The sequence below is a fragment of the Emericellopsis cladophorae genome (genome assembly GCF_022114955.1).
Source record: "Emericellopsis cladophorae strain MUM 19.33 chromosome Unknown NODE_6_length_900724_cov_123_231613, whole genome shotgun sequence".
Taxonomy (NCBI): Eukaryota; Fungi; Ascomycota; class Sordariomycetes; order Hypocreales; family Bionectriaceae; genus Emericellopsis; species Emericellopsis cladophorae.
The window spans coordinates 742,992-764,067 of NW_026250931.1; the positions used below are offsets into that span (position 1 = coordinate 742,992).

The window sequence follows — 21,076 nt, forward strand, 5'->3', positions numbered from 1 at the left end:
AGTTTCCTGATTGTAACGTACTCACTCATCTTGCGTGATGGCTGTTGGCCGTGCTCACAGTCAAAATCACAGTATCAAGATTGCGACAACAGCCGCGGTTGCCTTCGTACCCCAGACATTTTGTAAAGGCCGCTCAGTAACCACAGACTGGGTCACATGGTACCTTGTATTAGTATCCAGACTGTGTCCTCATTGTCGAGCAGAACACTGATCCTCGATACTCAAGGCTCCTAGTTTCCTTCCGCCTTCTTCGCCATGGGTCTCTCCGACAGCACTTGGGCGGGCAACGCCTCAACGGCCGCCGAGACGATTGACCCTGTTCTTCACCAAGGCTTCGTAGCCCCCTCGTACTCGGCGCTGAAGCCGTACTTGATCGCCAGTCTCATCGGCTATGTCACTCTCTGCACCGCCCTCCGCCATCGTCGGATCACAAACTTCCAGAAGAAGATGGGCTTTACAGATCGAGCTTCCCTGAGCCTCATGAGCGTTTATCAAGCCCAGGCTATAGCCAGAAACATGTATTACTGGGAGTTTCCGCTCTTCTATGATGTTTCACTCCGAATAGCCTTGTTCCGGGTAAGATTGGGTTCACTATCTCAGTAGGCATCAGAGCTGACCAAGTTCAGACTTATACGGTTGAAAATGTGGCGAGAGTTCTTGCCAACTACAGTGATCTCAAGGACCTGAAAACTTCGTCGAAACGATATGAGGACACCGCTATTCTCTATGGATGGTAAGCAGCACACATGTCCTTCTCCCTTCTGCATTGGCGCTTACCTGGATTTAGCTTTGCACATTATGATCCTGCGTCGGATGAATTCCTCAAGGCTGTTGCTCGCATGAACTATCTTCACTCGCCGTACGTCAAGTCTGGGAAGATCCTGGATGAAGACTTCCTCTACGTTCTCTGGGCCAGTATGGCAGCTCCAGTCAGCTTTGTGTCCATGTACGAGTGGAGAAGTCTCACCCCTATGGAGCACGCTGCGCAGGGCACCCTCTGGAAACATATCGGAGATCTCATGGGTATCGACTACAACAAAGTGATGGGCAAGGACAAATGGGCCGACGGTATCGAGTTCATGGACGAGGTCACCGAATGGGCTTCTGGGTACGAGGACAAGTATATGAAACCTTTGCCTGAGGTGCGGCGGATCGGCAGTGTCCTTATGGAGCTGCTTGCAGGCGCCTATCCCAAATTTGCCAAATCAACCGTGGACGTTGGTGTGAAAGTACTCATGGGCGAACGCATGCGCCATGCTTTCGGGTGAGCTGGGGAACAGAGCCATACACTCCCATTGCTGACTTGGGTTACAGTCTAAGCACTCCCGGTCTCCTGCAGACCCATCTTGTCTACAGCGCGCTGTTTTTTCGGCAACTAGTCATGCGCCACTTTACACTTCCTCGCATGTTTGCCCTCAAGAACCTTTCGGAACCCGATGCGCAGACGGGTCGTATCAAGCACTACCTCTACCTGAAGGACCCTTGGTACAATCCAGTTACCATATGGACGCGCTGGGGTCCGGAGGCTTGGCTCAACTGGAGTTTAGGCACACCTATTCCTGGCGATCAGGCCCTCATGCCGCAGGGATTCCTGTGGCAGGATCTCGGTCCAGAGAAGAGGATGGGGACCGGTGTCGCTGAGCTCCAGAATACCGACCACTTGGCCCAGTACAGATCTGTGCATGATTCTCCATTCTGATCCTACATCTGGGCTGTCAACCGAGCATGTTCACGATCAAGAGGGAGCAGAAATAGCAAGGTTCGCTGGAGGCAAGTTTACATCTTCGGGAATAGAATCGGGGCTGTGTGATTTTAGTCGTGAGATAAGGCTAGGGGGGATTTTTTACAAGAATGACTGAGTCTAGTACGTAGACACTTGATCCCAGAGTGTTCACAGATGAGAAGTGCGACATGGTGATCCGTTTCTTTCTCATTCTGACGGAGTGTCAGATGCCACGATAGTTCAAAAAATATTATTTGCGTATATAATGTCTGCTATGGACCCTTCTTTCAACGACAGCACTTCCTTGTCTGGGGTCGGTGGCGCAGCGGTAGCGCGTGGGATTGCAGATCCTAAGGTCACCGGTTCGAACCCGGTTCGGCCCTCATCTTTTGTTTTTGAGATTAAATATCTTTTTGCATTTTCCAACGGGGGTGGTTGGTTGGGGTATATCGTGTGTAAATATGCATATACCGAAGCCAGCAATGTGTGGAATTCACCCGGGTCATGCGGACGGAGTCTGGCAACCTTCTTTCACATGTGCTAGCGCGTGAATCTCAAATATTTTGCCTGATAGCTTCTGAATAATCGCTGCCTCAGGCAACTTATATATATGAACAGATTTTGATTACTCTGATTTCCTCACTCAATTACCATATTACTGTATTCTCCAAAGACTACATGTGGGAGTCAAAGCAGAGACTGCAGCTTGATTTGTAGGGTAGGTAGACACAGGCGACAGTGTTCGATGTGAATGCACATGCCTTAGAAGGTATGTGATGAACACAGAGAGTTCGCAGATCCGTCGCCGCATCCTGTAGTAGTGCATGGAGAAAAGCGATTAATCCTTGTCATGATCGCTTTCTATTCCTCGTTAGGCCTCTTAGCGAGTCTGAAAGGTGGCTGATTGTGAGGGACCACGACATTCGCGGAGGGGAGTCACCTGACGTGGAAAATGACGTCGCTTGGTCAAGGGACACACCTCTGTGATACCTCACCTCAACATCAATCAGCTAACTTCTAAACTGTACATGCAAATCCAGTAGAGAACCCAAACAGCTCTCACGAATGCAAACCGAAACCAAACAACCCGCATCAAGTTACTCACCATGGCGCCCATAACTGTCTACACCGACAGCCCCATCACAGCCGCAAAGGCATCAGGGCCAACGCCTCAAACTGCAGATGCAGCTCAACAAGCCTCAAATCAAGACCGATACGCGCCGCCACCAACCACAACGTCAGCATCAGAAGCCTCGCCAACAGGCTATCCCGCCCCGCAGCCTGCGGCAAGGCCATCACAGCCTGTCCCAACGGGCACGGCTCAGCTGCAGCCTACGCCAACACAGCAACTCTCCGAAGATGGACCTCCGGCTCCACAGCCCGGACCTGTGGCAGTAGCGACACCGACGAGCCATCTCCCACCGCCCCCAAAAGCAGGCGAGGCTAGGTCCCATCCGCAGACAAGCAATCCTGTAACTGCGATGCCACCTCAGATGTTCTACCAGCCACCAACCTCATCACATGCTGCTGGCAGGTCTACGACCATGGGTTTGCCCCATTCATCGGGGCTTACGAGCTTACCAGTGGGCGGCAATGATAAATTGTCTCACCCACCAGGGTATCAGCAAGATTCCTTTGCGTCGGAGTTCAACAGCGCTCAAAGAGCGGCCCACCATAACTCCGGGAGGACGGATATGAACACATTTGGCTCTGGTGAGGACGAAAGTGTATGGGACACTGCGAAGAAGTGGGCGAGTGCTGCAGGCAACAGCCTCGCTGCAGCCGAAGGCGAAGTCTGGAAAAGGATCAACAAGGAGCAGTAATTATCAGGAGCGCCCCGCCTTCATTGGTGGCGAGACGGCGCAGCGGGGAGTAGTTGGCCTGGAGGGTCGTTCCCCGACTGGTGACTACATAAGTGTGCAATTGCAACCCTACAAAGAGAAACATCAGCAAAAGACAGGCCGTATCCCCGGCGCTATTTCAACGACATGCGACGACCACTTTACATGGACAGGCAACGTTCCGCCAGCACGCCGTTCTGGCCGGGAATACCCACAGAGATGCCGCTGCTACATTAGGCGTGGTATACTACACTGTTCGGCAATTCCGCGACCCTGTGATCTCCTCGAATGCCTTGCTCTTACGGCTACGTGCCGCGCTCTAAAAAAAGGTACCCACGCGACGATCACAAGGCGGAAGTTGGAAATCGAAGAGGACAAGGATGTGGCATCATGGTTATACGTGGTAGAAACATACCTTATGCACCAGGCAGCCAATATCAGACATCAGATATACCGTGCCAGCCCGCGGCCTGTGCCCCCGAGGCTAATGAGAGGTACCGGACATGGCCGACGTTGAAGATCCGGGGCCGAGAAAGAAACTCACCATAACTCAAAATAGGACTCACGACGTCGACGTGAATGTCATCGGGTGAAGTGCAATCTCGTGCCGATGGAAGAAAAAAAAACTTTAGCACGTAGTACTACGTGCTTAGTTAGTACTGAGCAGCACGAGTCGTGGCGTGCGCTAACAGGCCTGAAGAACGCGCCGGTGCCAATTTGTCGCCAGATGTACGGATACTGGTGGCGGCAGAAAGGCGAGGCGACCGCGTCCCACTTTGACGATAATAACCTAAGCAAGAAAGAGTGATTGGTAACTTCCTTGAGCAACTTCTTAGTGTATGAAGAGCGCTACAGGCGATGAAGGCGACCGTCGTGAGCCACTGGGGTTGACAACTTGACCATTTTGACTTGTTGGCAGGCGGTGGGTCATGCATGGCTAATTATAACCATTGGCGTCTGACAGATCCGCTGTTCAGACTTCAGAGCCCGGTCCATGTCCCTAGCCAAGTATCAATCACAGGCTAACTTACACGCTACAGAGCCCTACACGTACGTAGTACGTACACGGTACAGTGACGCGGCAAGTGATGGCCAGCGACCTTGACAGTGACATGAATACTCGAGTCCAAGGTCGTTTCTCACAGCGGGCCGTGTTGCTTCGATCGTATGGCGTCGAATACTACGTATAGTAACAACACTGGTGCAGTCGCATGACTCGACTACTAAAAATTGGGCGAGGGACCAACCTACGACGGCACCGCCACGTACTAGATGTCATCACTGCTGAACAATCACACAGGCTCCAGTTCCAATTGCGCACAGCGACAGCGTTGGCAGCTCTTGCTATGTCATCCTCCAGTCATCCTCGAGATTGTCGAGTCTGGGGTTGTGCCTTCCTTCCGAAACTGATCTGAGACAGGATCACGTCCTCCCAGCTCCCAGCGGACCAATTGCGGAGCTCCGTTAACTGGAGAATTTCCAGAAGAAGCATAGACCCTAGAAGAGCCCTGGATGAGGAAAGTGTCAAATCAGGCCACGTCCAGTCGTGAAAGTCGGTCACCTGCAACCTCAAACAGACGGATAGACTTCTTCATCCTTTCTGCATCCGCACAATCTTGCGAAATTAACTGCTCCCCATGGTGCAGCAACTGTTGTTTTGCGCAACCGCTCAGTCGATTGTTTTACCACCGACGTATCATTCCGGCCTTCGTCTGTTCTTCTTCATGTCGGAGGTCGCGATCTGCGCGCAATTCTCAGCCTAATAATAACCTTTCTTTCTTTCCCTCACCCTGCCTTCCAACTACCTACGTATCCTTTTGCCTAGACTCGAGCCCTCAAGTCCGCGTCAAAGTGAGACGTCGAGAGCTCGCAGCATGTTCACACGCCCATTATTATTAGAGTAGCCTGCACGCCAAAGAGGGTTCTTGATGGGACCGTCAGCACCTTTGTTGACAAACAGCCGTGGAGAGCCCGCATCATGACTATATTGCTTCTTTTGCGCGACCGCGGCAAAACTGCCTCTGTCACTTATCACCTAATACGTACTCACAGCTGCTTCCACTTGTCTGTCTGTCTGCCCATGCCGGAGAACAAAGTATCCGGCGAATCCCATTCTCAAACGCGACAGCTGTCGCACAGGACCAAAACGCGACCATGCTTATTACATTCGATGAATCTCTGACACTAGCACGTCGCCCCTCTAGCTCCAGCGCCAGGATTTGCCGGTTGCTGCCGGTTTTCAGTACACAAAGAGAAAAACGCCATGATGCAAACCATGGCAATCACGCGCGCAACGACTGACTCGCGCTCTGGATGACCGCACTGACCGTACTTCGTACTGACCGACAAAGCTACCACGGTGGAGACTGTAGACCCGAAGTCGAAAGAAGACAACAGACTCATCCAGGTCGTTTTAGACAAAGCGACGCCACCTGTGGGCAGCAAAAACACCTGACGTACATACCTCGCACACCGGCATCCAGAGATTCCAGACGCTGCCCAGAATCAGCGACGTGTTGTATTGGGCACGCACACGACGCTAAAATACGGCTCTGTCCCGCATCAGAGATCTCAATGTGGATACACGCCTTTGCGATTCGACGACTCATTCATTGTCCAGGGAGGAAGCTCTCGAGTCTGGTTCCGGCAGTCGAGCCGGAGCATCTCATCAAGACTCGCCCGCGCTGTCAGTCAGCGCCCTTGGACATAGGATGCTCCAACTATAGGCTTTTGGCGATTGCTACTGCCCTGCATTGGTCTGTTTGAAGATTTACTGCTAGGCGTCTTGGCCGGCTCGCCTGATCCCTGTTCGGCCAAGTGTTTCCATCTTCGCCAGGACCCTGGCCCTTGACCCTGGCCCATCGGAACCCAAGCCACTCCTCATCCACATCGTTGACGACATGTAACACACCAGCCTTCGGCCCCCCTGTGTCCGCCGGCGGGTCAGGCACAGCTTCGACCCTCCTGGAGTCCTTCACTCACGCTGGGAGTGCTCACAATGTTCCAAGCTAGCTGCCAGCAGCATGGATGTTGCGTGTTGCCAGGCGTCCTTTGAAGCCCAGCAAAAACATCGTCTTATACACCGCAGTGTCCGACGCCGTTCTACGCCTTTCGCTAGTTTAAATCCTGTCAGTCCGCGATCTTCATTTCAGCTGTCATTCTTTTGCCCCAGGACCTGACCTGCCAGTCGCTCACTCCGTTCGCCCTGTTGCTTTTCCTATAATACCTCTCTTATAGGCACCTACAACTCTCATTCAGAGCCTATCACACACTGCTTGTCGAGTTCGATCTCCCAACCAGTCTCTCCTTACGAAGCCTGTTGACTTGATTCGAGCAACGACAATCTGCCGAGCCATTCAACCTACCTAACTTAGCTATCCGCCCTGACTGCCTCTCATCCTCGATTCGACAAATACATATAACCACTCTCGTCGCACACTGTCTTCTCGGTAAAGAGAACCTCTCTTACACACGCACAATTTTGCGGTAAGTCATGCATGATTAGCCTGGCACTAACGCCAGCATGGCATCAACACTGCGCTGGCGAGCCTCACTAAGTGGTCCCCATATTATAGTTGGAACTGATGCTGACCTGGATCCTTGAACCTAGATCTCGGGCACGGCTGCCGCTCCAATTTCTGCGTGTGCAAGGCTGCCTGCTCCCGTTGGTCTTTGCATAACTGCCATGGACTCGGCCCACAGGAGGCTGTAAGTCCTCACGCGATCTCCATGTCGGCGTGCCTGTACTGATTCATCTGGCTACATAGTCGCTCCAAATTCCAGAATTCCTTCTTCCAGTGCGAATCAAGGTTTCGAAAGCAGGTGTCACCTAGTACACCGCACATCAGTACTATGTCCGAGGAGGACGTTCACAGCACAACGGATGCTGCCACAGCGTGGCCAGCTTCGAGTGCACACCCTCACTCGACGCCGACGGTAATGTCAGAAGAGCTCTCATATCACGTCCCGGTTGAGAGCTATTCGAGGCCGTCCACGGATCACTCGATGCCAATGCTTGCATCTTCCACAGGGACACCGTCGAGACCCATCTCAGCCCAGCAAGACCTCCAAACACCCATGTCAATGGACGGCAGTACGTGGCTACAGGAGCTGAACAACGCATGGATTGCTGACACTCATTTAGACTATTACAAGAAGCCTTATGAGGACCAGTTCGCCTTCCATGCTATGACGTCCGAGGCGCCCATTGGCCAGGCCTACACGACTGATGAGGCCATTCCCATCCTGGACTTGGACACCAGTGATCACCGACAAGGCTACTACAACTATCAAATGATGTTTGATGAGGCCGCGTCACGGAGAATCTCGGGGTCATCTTTCTCCATCTCCACATCCGACATGGTTCACGACGACTTTACGACCGCCATGTCAGACGCTCCTTCATACTGCTCGGATTACCCTCCCACCTCTAACCGTGATTCCTGGATGTCTTCGACGCACCTCTCGCCTGTTGCATCGCCTCGCATGTCGGCTCAGGGCCGATCTGACCTGGTTAGAGCGCAAAGTCGCGGTCGGGCGTCTCCCTCGCCCCGGCCTAGTGTGCGGTCGGCCCCCTACAATGTCGACGTCCCTAGGAACAACAAGAGATGGTCTACTGGCTCCTACGGAAACCCGTCGAACCGGCGACCCATGCACACGCCGCTCATGTACAATCCCGGACCCGAGACTCACGCCGCCCATCATCGCATGTCTCGTGCCCTCGCCGATCCGCGCGGCAACGGCACGCTGAACTCTGCATCAACGACCACGCAGCCGCACTATCTCATGCCCAGCCAGCCCGTGCTCCAGAGGAATAGCATGTTACTACCGACTCAGCTGCCTTCGCAGCTCGCATCTCAACACACACTTGGGGAGGGACGCCACTTTGACGCCGCCCCACCTCCCCTGCTCTCCCATGGACTTCTTCGCATGCTGCAGAGCAACGTGGACTCCCACCCTCTCCGTCGCTATGCCGATTTGTCCGACCCTCCGGACCTGTTCAGTTGCTTGCACGAAGAGCAATTATCGCCTCCCGAGGAAGACATGAACCCTTCGGATCCCGACATGATGCCTCGCGAACAAGATCTGCGGTTCGAGGGCGACTTGTACACACCACGCTGGGTACGTGGGCACGGCAACAAGCGTGAGGGCTGGTGTGGTATCTGCAAGCCTGGACGATGGCTTGTGTTGAAGAACTCTGCGTACTGGTACGATAAGTCCTTCTCACATGGCATCAGCGCGGCGACGGGCAGTCCCTTTCAGGAGCCCCTGGATATGCGCCGCATGGACGGCAACCCTGACGTGTGGGAGGGCCTCTGCAGCAGCTGCAACGACTGGGTCGCGCTGGTGAGCAGCAAGAAGAAGGGGACGACCTGGTTCCGCCACGCCTACAAGTGCCACTCGCATCCCAAAGCCAAGGACTCGGCGAAGCGTCGACGGGAGAACGCCAGCGCGCGTAGCAGCATGCCGGTCAAGGCGAGCAAGACGGACAAACTCTCCTCCCCCGCGCATCTCAACTCGTCAAACAATTTCAACGACAACGGCACCGGCCCGCCGGCCATGCCCACGCATCTCCCGCCCCCACCACCTCTCCTATCTGAATCTTATCCCAACATGATATGAAGATGATCAGGTGCAACCAAGCGCCGGTTCCGCTAGTGCTACGACCGAGCCTCCCAGGGTGATTTGCAGGCTGGCGCCTGGACCCCTGAGGAACGACGAATCTGAACGAAGAGACACCATAACATGATCCCGGAATGATAACCCATATATCTCCTTCCCTTACTTTCGAAATCTCTCTCTAATCAGGCCCTGCTGGCCGAACACTGTTCCTCCACACCCGGGCTGCGCTCTGTGCGGGACAATACACTGCTTTTGTCTGTTTTATACGCCTTACTTCGACATGGCTTTTCACGTGATACCTCGTCTTTGTCTTTTTCTTGAGGCAGCATGTATGGAGATTAGAGAATGGAAGTACTATATAGATCTGGGGAGTCCGGACGGAAAGGGCCTGCTGGACAGCCAACGGGTATGGAACGAAGATATTTAGCCAATACAAATATGGGAGCTATGCACTACGCTACCTGGCAACCACCAAGTGCCCCTCTCCAACTCTCAGATCGCTCCGAGACTGACAAGCGACATGTAACATGGTATGGTATGCCAGACCGACCGACAAGCCGCCAGCGCAGACCTCCGCTGGGGGGACGACGCGTGGCGCCACAATTTCCAACATTCATGCGTCCCGACCCAAATCGCCATCATCCCAGCCCAGCTAGCTCCCTTACCCCGCCTAGATAGATGGGTCTTTGGCAGACGAAACCTCGAAGAAAAGAGGGATTATCATCGCCGCCGCCGCGCTGCGCGCTCATGTGATCGGGCAGCAGCTGCGCGCTAGCAGCCTTATCCCAAGGAAACCCTGCCCAGAGTTGGGTCTCACGCCACCGATGAAAAGGGTCCTCAACGATCGAGGGATGGGAGGGTACAGTACGTGACCCGAGAGGCACTAAATAGTCTCAGGGGCGCTAAGAGAGTGTATGTTGGAACATACGTATGTCTCGCCTAGGTGCGCGGCGGTCAAGGGAAGGGTGTAGTTGGTTAGTTAATAATGTATTCTCACGGACATTGGGCGCCTTGAATTGATTTGGCTGACTACTCACTACACGATTGCCACGAGACTTGGAATGGTGTGTTGTTGTTGTTCACGTGTAATGTGAGTGCGTGTAGGTTAAACACGAGTAGCGAGGCTGAGGTTGTCACACGGGGACCAAACTCTGGCTCTCAGAAGGGTTGCTGCCACTTTGACTCTGGCTGGTCAACCCGCAGTCCTGGGAAATGGTGTGATTAGTGTATATTCTGGTGAAGACGCCACTTTCGGGGCCTTTGTGGCCGTGAAAAGGGTGATTATGAACGATGTGATCCGGGGTTTGCCTTTCGGCGTCAACCTTGGTGTGCTTTCCCATGGAGAGGTTGTTGTGCGAAACCTGCAGCAACTAGATATGGCATGTCGCTTGTAAACATAAAGCTGGTGTATTCATTGATGCTTCTGGTCTGAAAGATATCATGATCAGTCTAGCCGATGTTCTGAGGGTAATATTCGCCTCGCTCTCGTCTTGGGCTCTTGTCGTCGAAGTGGGAATCTGCCCAGTCGACATATAGACTGGTGGCCGGCGCCAACGCCTTGTCCCGATGATGGCAACCTAGATCCCGGAGACGATCTGTCGGTGAGTCGTCCAAGCGGCTGACCACTTGCTGCTGTGCTTCGCGAAGCTTGCTCCGGCATGATGGATGAGCGGATATTGCGATGGGGCACGGACCAGCGGCTTGGCCGACGGGACTGGGGTCCGGATGACGTCGTTCTTGGACTGCGGGGCTTCAATACCTACCTTACCATGAATGCAGATGGTCATGTAAAGATTGCGCGCACAAGTCGAGTGTATTCTCAAGGAGAGACTGGGGATATTGCTTCGCTTGACTGGAAGTGCGTTCCAAGACAGGAAAAGCACGTATCGAATCGAAGCAAGATCGTACCGACTGGTACGGGGATTAATGAAGACTTCCACCGGCGACTATCAGCGGGGCAGGGCAGAGATCGAGATCTGACCATAGAGCGCACACTGGGGAGGCCTGTGCAATGTAATGCCCATCATGCGAAGATGGGATTCTGGCCGACGGCGCCAGCAACGTGGAGTCTGGTTGAGCCCTTGTGGCTGGCCGGCCGCAATGCAATTCGCTGCCATGGTTCCTCGCGCTGTGCTGTGTGCCCGCGTGAGCACTACCTTTGCCTGTTTGGGACTATGGGAACAGGCGCAAACTCAAATCAAGGAACTGCCCGGAACAGGCGCATTAGGATATTAGGTGGCGGATCGTGTAGTCGGGCAGACAGCTGGCTTGGCCTCGGCACAACATGGCAAATTGGCCGCTCGTCGGATTTGCTGTTGGGCCAACGCGTCGGGACTGGACTTGGTCGTTGGTTTTGATGGATTGAGGGAGGACATTTGGAAAGGTTGCGGTTGCGCCGTCGTGGTTAGCCAGCCTGTGCTCGTTGGCGCCATCAACCCCTTACACTAACGGGCGGCCTGGAGGCTAATGAGTTGTCCAAGTAGGTATTGTATCCATATTCGTACAGACACTACAGGGCGGTATCATGTGTAGATTGTTGGCATTGTGGCCCCTCGATCCGGCTTTGGCAAAGGCTAGAGAGCGTTCCTTCCCTAGCTACGTCGTCTAACCATACGTACGGAGTACTCCGTACTTGAACAGATTCGAGAGATTGCCGGCGGAGCATCTTATCAGCGCCAGTATGCATATAGAGTTGCACAGAGTCGGCTGAGCTCAGCTGTTATCGCCCAATTGCTGCGTGTACAGCTGTTGCGCATGCGCATGCGCAGAGTGGCTGCCTGCCTGGCTGCCTGCCTTTGGACTATTAGGGGTTGTCGAGAAGGCGTAATTACAGAATGTCCGTATAGGGCCAGAACGAGTTGAGGATGAGGCAAACTTGCAGCCGTCGTTTCGAGGGTCGTACCTGCGCAAGGCCGCCCCGCTTGTTGAGCTCAGGCGGCTGATTCTCTCGACTTCTTGATCCAATGGATTTTATTAGACTTAGGTAAGGTACCTAAGCTAGGTAAGCAGTCAGCTTGGCCGCTTGTGTCTGTGCAGATCTCCAGTGCTCGGAAGTCCAGTCGTAACCCACCCATTGCTCAAGCACTCAAAAGTACAACGAGTGCACTCACGGTGCACTCGCCCGCCCTAGACTGGTGGGGACCACCTAACCACCACCACCACCACCACAAAATCCATCCATCTCCCTGCCCACTCCAGTCCCTCTTCTGCCTAATAGGTTCTTAGACGCAAGCTGAGACCACGCCAACGGACTCATTGGCCTGGGCTCGACGTGAACCTGCACCGCTCCGTCCATGCAATCACCGCACTGCCGTTGCGATTGTCAATTGCTGACCGAGGGTCTTGCTTCTTCACGAGATCCCTGGTTACCTACCTTACCTTGGCCGGCTTGATGGTCTGAGCTTCCTTCTTTTCTGCCTCTGCCTGCAGGTCGACGTCTTCCCGTTCCTCCTCACTCGCCCGCGTAGCGTACCTTATCACCCAAGCTCTGCGTTTGTGCTCTGTTTCCAAAACTGTAGACAGCCTAGTGAGTTCATGTCGCCCTTCAGCTTTTGCTCCCCCCTTTGGACTACCAGCTTGTGACCCCTTGACTGGCCTTTTGACGCTGACCGGTCCGATTGTCCATTCACAGGCACGAGACCAAACCGACCGACCCTTCACTCCAACCTGTTGACTATCTGCTCTACGCCTGTCCGGCACTGTCCGCTCGCCCAATGAATATTACCCTCGACCACGACGCTTAATGATTTCGACGACGACGAACACTGTTTAATGACCAATACGAACGATTGACGACCTAGACATCCACGTTTACCCTGCTTCGTCCCTGTCCCCAACACCGTTTGGCCGCGGTTGTATTTCCAGCAGCATAGGCCCTGCCTGATCTGTGCACCCCACGACTCGACTCCCCATCCATGATCGCAGGTTGATGTGGCAATAACCACAAATCAACTACCGCTGCTCTCTCCTCTTACGGACTGGAGCTGCTATGAGTAGAGACCGTCCATCTTCTAGGTAAACTCGCACATGCTGCCTCGAATGCAATGTCTCAGCTAACCACATTCCCGCCAGCTTTGGAGATCCAGGCGCTCAACCCCCGACGCCAACCCAGACTCAGACGTCTGCAGTCTTCCCGAGCCCTGTGCTCGCTTCACCTCGACTTGCGCAAGGTTCCCTGACCCCTCGATTCGCCGAGAACTACTCCGTCTTCAACTCTACGCCCGGCAATCTCGACGGCGGCCAGGCCAGATTCGAGGGCTTCGCCCCCTTCACGCCATCGAGTCACACAGACGGCTTGGACCCCAAACAACAGCATCCTGCCAACCACACAAGTCCGCAGCTTCTCGGTTCGGGTTCCTGGCCTAGCCAGACGGCGACCCCGCCGCCGACTGCTCACAGACGCAACAAACACAGCACCTACGAGCCTCTCACGATGAACCAGAATGGCCAGGACTACGGGCAACCTGATTTTTCCACAGCGTCGCAGCAGCCGACGGACTTCAACCCCTTGCTAGCAAGCCCGGGCGACATATTCTCCTACCCCATGTCCGCACCGGTGACGGCGCCCGAAACCTTCTGGGACCCTGCCAGCTTCGCCATGTCCATGGATATGGACTTTAACACGTCCAACATCTTTAACACCGAGCACCCCACCACAGGGCATCGGCATTCGGCTTCGTTTGACTGGAATAACGAGCCTCAGATGTTTCAGGACCCGCCCCCGCCCGCGCAAGCTCCTCCACCACGAGCAAACCTACCTGCCAAGGGCGCAGCCACCAAAAAGTCACGCCCACTGGCGCCCAAGCCCCCTGCGAGTCGAGCGCCGACAGCAGGCGCTTTGACCGCGAGTCTGAGCATGGATAATGCCTTTGGCATCACAAGCCCAGCAGCCGGCATCGAGCCGGGCAACGTCTTCGGCGGCTCTCGACCTTCGGCGCCTTTCTCCAGTTTCCGGGCAACCGACCCTCAGGCATCACATTCCCTCGTTCCTGCAACGAGCATGCGCAGGTCCAACAGCTCGCGGGATGTTGGCAGCAGCAAAGCTCCAGACCGGGCGTTTGCTAGTTCCCCAGTCAAGCCATCAATGCCTAGACCGGGCTTGTCGAGGAGTCAAAGCGAGAACAGGGGGAGGAGACCCAAAGGCAAGGGGGCCATTGTCAACCAGCCCATGGCGCCTCGCCCATTGCCTCCCAGCAGGAGCGTCCCGGGCTTAGACATGGGTCGGGCGACAAAGACGTCTGGAAGAGTGTCACCTCTCAAGAAACAGAATCGCATGTCGGGTCTAGCCTCCATCCCTGAGTCGGCCAGTCGGCCGAGCTCACGGGCGTCGGTCAAGTTCTACATTGGAGCAGACGGACGGGCTCACGCGCAGGCTGCTCACTCCGCTGTCGGTCCATCCGAGTCGTACACTGGGCCTGCTGCTCGGTCATCAGGGCAATGGGACGATGGCTCAGAAGGTTCGTCATCGGAAGACGACGAGCCGATCATCATCCCCAGTCGGAACACATCATTCAACGCGTCCTTCGCCCTACCCGACCCGAGACGCCCTGTTGGTTCCATCTTCCACCCCGCGCGGAGGAGTATCAGCGATAAGAGCACGAGTACGTTCGCTGCGTCGGCGGATGGCGATAACAACGACATGGAGAGCGAAGCGGAGACCATCATGAACGACCTTCCTGTGCACAACGGTGGCGATGCTGCGAGCGAGCTGCTCCGCGTCAAAGAGAATCGCCAGTTGATGGCGAACCAGTTATCGGGTGCCAAATCGCAACGTTATTTCGGCATGGGGCAAGGGCCCAAGAGCACTTCAATTTCGCCGTGCCGGACTGATTCGGGGAACACGACCGATGAACCAGGTGTCCGCTGCGTGTGCCACAACACCGAATTCATTGGATTCTTGGTACAATGGTGAGTTCCGACCATGTCCACCTGCCCTGTCGACCTGTATGCTAATCCATGACCGAAGCGAATCATGCGAAATGTGGCAACACGGCACCTGCGTGAACCAAGCGGCGCAACCGCACGTCTACGTGTGTGCTTTTTGCTCGAACACGCCGAACATGAGGGGAGGCAGGCTTCGAGGCTCAGGTCGTGCCGGGATGGACTTTGGGGTGGCTACGTCCCCCTTGGCGAGCAAGTCGTTCAGAGCGTTCCGTTGAAGTCGGACGTGGCTTCACTTAGCATACTAGGCGTTGGCTGTTTTGGTTAAGGATCATAGTTACGCATTTACGATAGACTTGTTACTTTTATGTATGGGCATCAGGGCGACGATAATAAGGGGCTAGAGGCGCGGTTGTAGACATGATACCCTGGTATATATATCACCTGTACGGTTAACCGCGGGATTTCAATAAGGGGAAAACTCGTTGGCGCACATACATATACACACAAATCTCGCAAACACGTACGTAATAATCAGAAGCTCAAATCTTTTGCATTCATACCACAACCAGAAGTATACCTAAGAGAACCTCCCAGGCACGCAGTCATTGGAGCCAAACGTAGCTGCGAAAAAAAAAGAAACCAGATGTTGCCGTCCGTCCGTCCGTCCGTCCATTTCATTCATGTCCGTTTCCGCCCGCCATCACCTTACAGCACAGCGCAGCTCAGCTCCTTATCAGCATACCGGAGCGACACTCAGGTCGGCCTTGTCCATTTCCTCTTTTTTTTTGGTGGTGATTGTCCCATTCTCATTTCTTTTTCTTTTTTTTTTTTGTCATACGTCCGTGTTGATTCAAGTTTGGTCAGGTGAGATACTTGAGCAAATTATCTGCTTTTTTCCCTTTTTTTTCTTCTTCCAAGCCTCCCGCACAGCAGCGGAGGGACAAAGAGGTCGGAAGAAAGGGGGATAGACAGAATCGAGGGCATCGGCGCATCCACATCAACCTCTCATCAGAAGAGAATGTGTAGCCCACGTTGTCGATCGAGGCTGTCCGTGGTGGAAACATTCTATTTTCCACCGAGGCTGGGGAAGGCCGACTCGTCGCGGGTGTTGATGGGAGCAGGGCCCTCGCGGCCGCCACGTCCACCACGGAAGTTGCCGCGCGCGCCACGCTCACCACCACGGTCAGAGCGGTCGCCACGGCCTCCACGGCCGCCACGACCACCGCGTCCACCGCGGCGCTCGCCGCCGGCACCGCCGCCGGTGCGCTCGGGCTCGACGAAGCGGGGGTCAAAGTCGACGGTCTGCTTGACCTTTTGCTCGCGCTGGCGCTGCTTCTTGCCGCTGGTGGCGGCAAAGTAGTCCTCCTCAGTCTTCTCGAGAGCCTTGGCGTCGGCCCACTTCTTGTCGGCCTTGCTGCCCTCGTTGGCGGAGCGGAGGTTGAGACCGAGACCGAGCTTCTTCTCGGCCTGCTGGGCGAGGTAGTCGGCGTAGGAGACGGACTTGTCCTCGGGCTCGGCGGGCTCTTCGGGAGCGGCGTCCTCAGCAATGGCCTCCTTCTGCTCGGTCTTAGCGATAGCTTCGCCGGCCTGCTCGTCCTTCAGCTCAGCCTCGCCCTCAGTGGCGCCCCACGAGGCAGCGGCCTGCTTCTCGGAACCGCTGGATACGTCAGTCAGCCCTACTACACCAAAAACAAATGGTGGACATACCCCTGACCACCGTGCCTAGAGTGGCGGTCATCACGCTCACGGGGACGACCCGAGCCACGGCCTAGGCTCAGTTAGCTTGCTGGCACAACCAAAGGAAGCAGGCACACTGATGAGCAGCAGAGCTGGAAGACACTTACCACCACGGACACGGGCACCGGCACCGCCACGGCCACCACCACGGCCAGACTCCTCGGTGGAACGACCGTGGTTACGGTTGCTGCCAGCATCGCGGTCGCGGAAAGCTGTAAACTGGGTTAGCCGGCAAGTTCACATGCTCGAGGCCTCCAACACAAGTTGGGGCTGGACAAGTTGGACAACGTACCACCGTCGTTACCGCCGGCACCAGGGCGACGCGAAGCGGCTCCCGGGCCCTTGGCAGAAGGGTTCTCGGGCGTGCGCTTAGCAGGACCCTTGACAGCCTTATCCACAGTCTTCACGGGGACGACAGGCTTCTCCTCGCCATCGTCGTCATTGCCTGCAACACGAAAAAAAAGGGTATGTTAGTCAGAGTGCTCTCTTTTTTGGGTCTGTATGTGTCGTCATCGCAACGGCTTGCTTGACCATTCTCCTTGTGATTGTGGCTCGGTGGAGTTGGAGAGGAATATGGGTTTTCGTACCGAGGTAGGCAAACAGGTTCTGTAAAGGTTTGCGTCAGTTACAATTTCCCGAGCCATAAGGTAGGTTGGTGACGAAGGTAGGGGAAGCTACTCGCGGAACTGCGACACAGCTGCTGCTACAGGCACGCAGAATTTCGCGGAACCTGATGTGTTCACGTTCGAAAACACAGATTGACGGCCGCAGCAAGACAAGCTCATGTCTCTCACGACAGGCGAGACGGGCGGGCTGGTTGTGCTGGCTGCGGAAGAAGAACGTACCTTAGAGGCGACTGACATGATGACCGCCTGGCTTGTCGCCTCTCGTCAGACGGGGGAAAAGATTAAGTGAGCAACAATGCGACGCTGGTGAGCGTATGTGTTTGGTGTGCCGAAGAAATCTTCAATTGCGCATGACCCGACGACGGTAGAACTCGAGGATGGTGGGAGAGAGGTTTGTTGGCAAGCGTCGTAGTGGTCGGGAGTCGGATGAGAGTGTGAACAGCAGCCTAGGCAGAGCTCTTTAGACGCAGCGCCAGGCCGCTGTAGGGGCCATGGACCGCTGTGGGCGGTGGGGCTACAGCGCTATGGTGAAAGCTTAATAGGTGTGTCGGTCCCTTGGGCAACGCCAGACAAACGAATTTCACTCTCTCTTTCTCTAGTTGTATGCAATTCTAGCTCAAGGTTGTCTCATTCTCTACATGCAGCTCCTCCAATTTGACCTTAGATTGGTGTCCCAGTACACTATAGCTTCCGACAGCTCATAATGGCCTGGGAATGGGCGTAAGAGCTGCCACGGGATTTGGGGAATTTTGATAATTTTTGTGTGGTTGGCAAGCGGCTCGCGGTTAGGGCAGCAGACGTGGCTGGTGGTCGTTGTGGCTATTACCTCATCCTCCACCCCGCCGGCAATTATCCGCTCCGTTTGCGGACCAACCCCTCCTTTGCTGGAGCTCTGACACGACGTCACATGATTGAGGGTATGACTTGGATACGGCCGCGATGGGCATGTTGTTTGTCAATAATCCGTGATTAGGGGTTAGAGGTGCTAGCCTTGCGCAACTAGGTGCCACCATGTCGCAAGCCTTCCCACTACCTGGGGCTGGCAAGTACTTGTCTACGCTTAGATCCACGAGCCGGCATATGGTGAACAGCTCACCTGAACAGCTCGTCCACGTGTGGAGTATTAGTGCCTGAGAACGAAAGCTCTTGAATGAGGACTGAATTACTATGAGAACGCCAAACTAGATAGCATGCAACCTTACGCCCTGTGCGTCCGTCCTGAACTCCTTTTTCCTGTGTTGTCCCTCGGGACAATAGCCTAGTCGGCCAATATGAATCATCCAACAATGTCGGGACTGCAAATACAAACTCCTGCATCACCACCCAACAGGCGGCCTAAAACTCAATGCCAAATGCTACCAAACACCTTCAGGCGTTCTCTCCTCTGCCGCTTGATGCCACTACCTCCACTAGGTTCGGTTCTTGGGGCGCGCCAGCATGTTGAGGCGGCTCAGGCTGAGGCCACCCTTCTTGATTGGACTCACGGAACAAGGCGGCTTGGTCGGGGTACGGCCTGGCGCCAGCTTCTTGGCACTGGAAAGTGGGGTTGAGACAATGCGACGAGCCGGACCAGTCTTGCTGCCTTGAGCCGCAGCCTTGCGTCTTTTCCCAGCGCGCTCATCAGCCTCTTTCTCGTTAGCATCGTCGTCAGAGGCGGCACGGTGACGCTTCTTGTTGGCTATTCCATGCGGAATGGTCTTCCTCATCGGAGTCGGAGCCTTGTTCTCCTTGTTTGTGTCGGCACTTGGCGAGGAAGGCTCCGGGAAGCTTCCCGGGAGGTCCTTGGGCGCTGAGGAAGCATCGACCTGGCGGATACTGGCCTGGCCACGTCGAGCGCCGAAGCCAGCGGGTGAGGACGCGCCAAAGTCAATTGTATGGTCAGCACGAAAAGTGAAGGTACCGGGGGCAGAAGGTTTGGGGCTCTTCCGCTCCGAGGTACCTGCTTCCACAATGTCCTTGAACGCTGACAGGTCGGGATAGACAACCGTATCTGTGGACTTGGATCCAGCAAGGACACTGTCCATGGAGCTGTAGTGCCCGGCCCGCGCCGTAGTGGATTGGCCAAATTTCTGAGGCGAAGGACTCTTCGGAGTCTCCGCAGCATACTTGGTGTCCGGTGTGAAGGCAACGTGCTTCACAAGCCTACGGCGAGGCGTGGTGAGAGGCACTGGAGGAAGCTCCCTGTCTGCCGTTCGGGTCGGACCAGGTGTTTTGGAGACTGGCACAGAGGGCTTGGGCAGGGCGGTGCGCGCCTCCCTGGCAACCGACTTCTGGCCACGCAGAATGGACTTTACGTTCTCGAAGCGAACGGGGCTGATAACCCTGCGACGGATTTCGTTCGCCTTGAACAGGGGGGTGCCGAAGTTGGTTGTGCTTCTCGGTTTCGGCAAGGTGATTGCTTCGCTCACTGGGGATGTGTTTACCAGAGAGATGGTAGACTTCTTTGGTTGCAGAGAGTGCCCGAGAGATGCCTTGGTCGGACTTGTCAAACGGGAGATAGTTGATGCTGTCCTGCTAGGCGTGTCCCCACCGGGCGTACCAGAGGACGTGCTCTTGGAAGGTGTGCCAGTTGGGCGAGGAATGGTGCTTCCATCTCGAGACGTGGGTCGGGACTTGGAAGTATCGTCATCGCGAAGCTTCTTAACTCTTTTGGCGAAGGTGCTCTTGGGTTCATCCATGGGAGTGTTACGCTGCAATGCGCCAGCAGACCGTTGGGAATCAGCATCATCAAGCTGAGCGTGCGAGGATGTGCGCTTGAGGCTTGACTTGACTTGTGCCTGGGGCGTGCCAAGCAAGCTGGTCTTGGACAGTGTACGCTTCAGGCTGGGCTTGACTGTGGGTGTGGTAGGTGTGCCCTCCGTGTTCGACTTGGCCGGCGAGTGTTGGCTGCCAACCTTGACTGGGGTAGTACGCTGAGCGCGCCAGGCCGAGGCATGGTTCTCAATGGAGTCCATCTTCTTGAACTCGCGCATGTGCGCTGCACTGAAGCGACTAGACTTGCCCTTGGGTTGGGCTATCTTCCTCTCCTGGTCGAGCTCTGTCTCCGCCTCTCGCTGCGCCCTCAGGTCGGCCTTGATCTTATTCGCTTGCTCACGAAGCTCTTTCATCAGACGCTGTGCGTTCTCGCTCAGTGGCATCTGAGGTCCTTCCTTGGAGAAACGAAAGGTGAAGTCTGTAGCCGGCACGTTCCGCAGGCGTGTCGGCGTTGCCTGCGCTACGCCAGGGATGTCCATGTTACCAGGTCGAATCTCCGAGAATCCCAGCCTCAGATCGGAGGAAGGCTCTGGCATGGTAGTCTTGTGGTATTGACTAGGGTGCATTTCTTCGTGAGAAGGCGCAGGTCGAGGAGCCGTCTTTGGGGTTCTGGGTACATCGCGCCCTAGGTCTGCATTCTTTCCGTTGGGCTTGGGCGACTTGAAGGCGGGTTGCTGAATAGTACCATCGGTCTCCGCGACGGAGGACAGCTCGGAAGTGGCCCTTGGCTTCAAGGCAAGCCGTTAGTATCAGCAAGCTCTGGGGGTTTGGAGAGCAGGCTTACCTTAACAGCAGAACCAACAGCTGCCAGCCGAGATGAACGGCGGCGGGGAGGCGACATTGTGCTTTGCGATGAAATGAAGCTGCGCAATAAAAATCACAATGCGATA

At 55.2% G+C, this 21,076-nt stretch overlaps 6 protein-coding genes across 6 annotated transcripts; 4 read left to right on the plus strand and 2 right to left on the minus strand.

The window, feature by feature from the left end:
- Positions 1-255: 255 nt before the first annotated feature.
- On the plus strand, positions 256-1,699 carry J7T54_001806 (uncharacterized protein; the record flags this gene model as incomplete). The annotated part of the gene is made up of 4 exons (XM_051503843.1): positions 256-576; positions 627-733; positions 788-1,264; positions 1,315-1,699. The coding sequence occupies 4 exons, from the start codon at positions 256-258 to the stop codon at positions 1,697-1,699; spliced, it is 1,290 nt and encodes a 429-aa protein (XP_051364786.1).
- A 1,206-nt stretch (positions 1,700-2,905) lies between these two features.
- Positions 2,906-3,121, plus strand: J7T54_001807 (uncharacterized protein; the record flags this gene model as incomplete). The annotated part of the gene is made up of 1 exon (XM_051503844.1): positions 2,906-3,121. The coding sequence occupies one exon, from the start codon at positions 2,906-2,908 to the stop codon at positions 3,119-3,121; it is 216 nt and encodes a 71-aa protein (XP_051364787.1).
- Positions 3,122-7,647: 4,526 nt separating this feature from the next.
- Positions 7,648-9,186, plus strand: J7T54_001808 (Meiotic expression up-regulated protein-like protein; the record flags this gene model as incomplete). The annotated part of the gene is made up of 2 exons (XM_051503845.1): positions 7,648-7,657; positions 7,709-9,186. The coding sequence occupies 2 exons, from the start codon at positions 7,648-7,650 to the stop codon at positions 9,184-9,186; spliced, it is 1,488 nt and encodes a 495-aa protein (XP_051364788.1).
- Positions 9,187-13,229: 4,043 nt separating this feature from the next.
- Positions 13,230-15,097, plus strand: J7T54_001809 (PHD finger protein-like protein-like protein; the record flags this gene model as incomplete). The annotated part of the gene is made up of 2 exons (XM_051503846.1): positions 13,230-13,305; positions 13,356-15,097. The coding sequence occupies 2 exons, from the start codon at positions 13,230-13,232 to the stop codon at positions 15,095-15,097; spliced, it is 1,818 nt and encodes a 605-aa protein (XP_051364789.1).
- A 1,037-nt stretch (positions 15,098-16,134) lies between these two features.
- On the minus strand, positions 16,135-17,669 carry J7T54_001810 (uncharacterized protein; the record flags this gene model as incomplete). The annotated part of the gene is made up of 6 exons (XM_051503847.1): positions 16,135-16,726; positions 16,777-16,837; positions 16,914-17,018; positions 17,099-17,251; positions 17,394-17,412; positions 17,652-17,669. 6 exons carry the CDS (start codon positions 17,667-17,669, stop codon positions 16,135-16,137), a joined length of 948 nt encoding a protein of 315 aa, XP_051364790.1.
- Positions 17,670-18,841: 1,172 nt separating this feature from the next.
- Positions 18,842-21,027, minus strand: J7T54_001811 (uncharacterized protein; the record flags this gene model as incomplete). The annotated part of the gene is made up of 2 exons (XM_051503848.1): positions 18,842-20,914; positions 20,971-21,027. The coding sequence occupies 2 exons, from the start codon at positions 21,025-21,027 to the stop codon at positions 18,842-18,844; spliced, it is 2,130 nt and encodes a 709-aa protein (XP_051364791.1).
- Between the last annotated feature and the right edge of the window lie 49 nt (positions 21,028-21,076).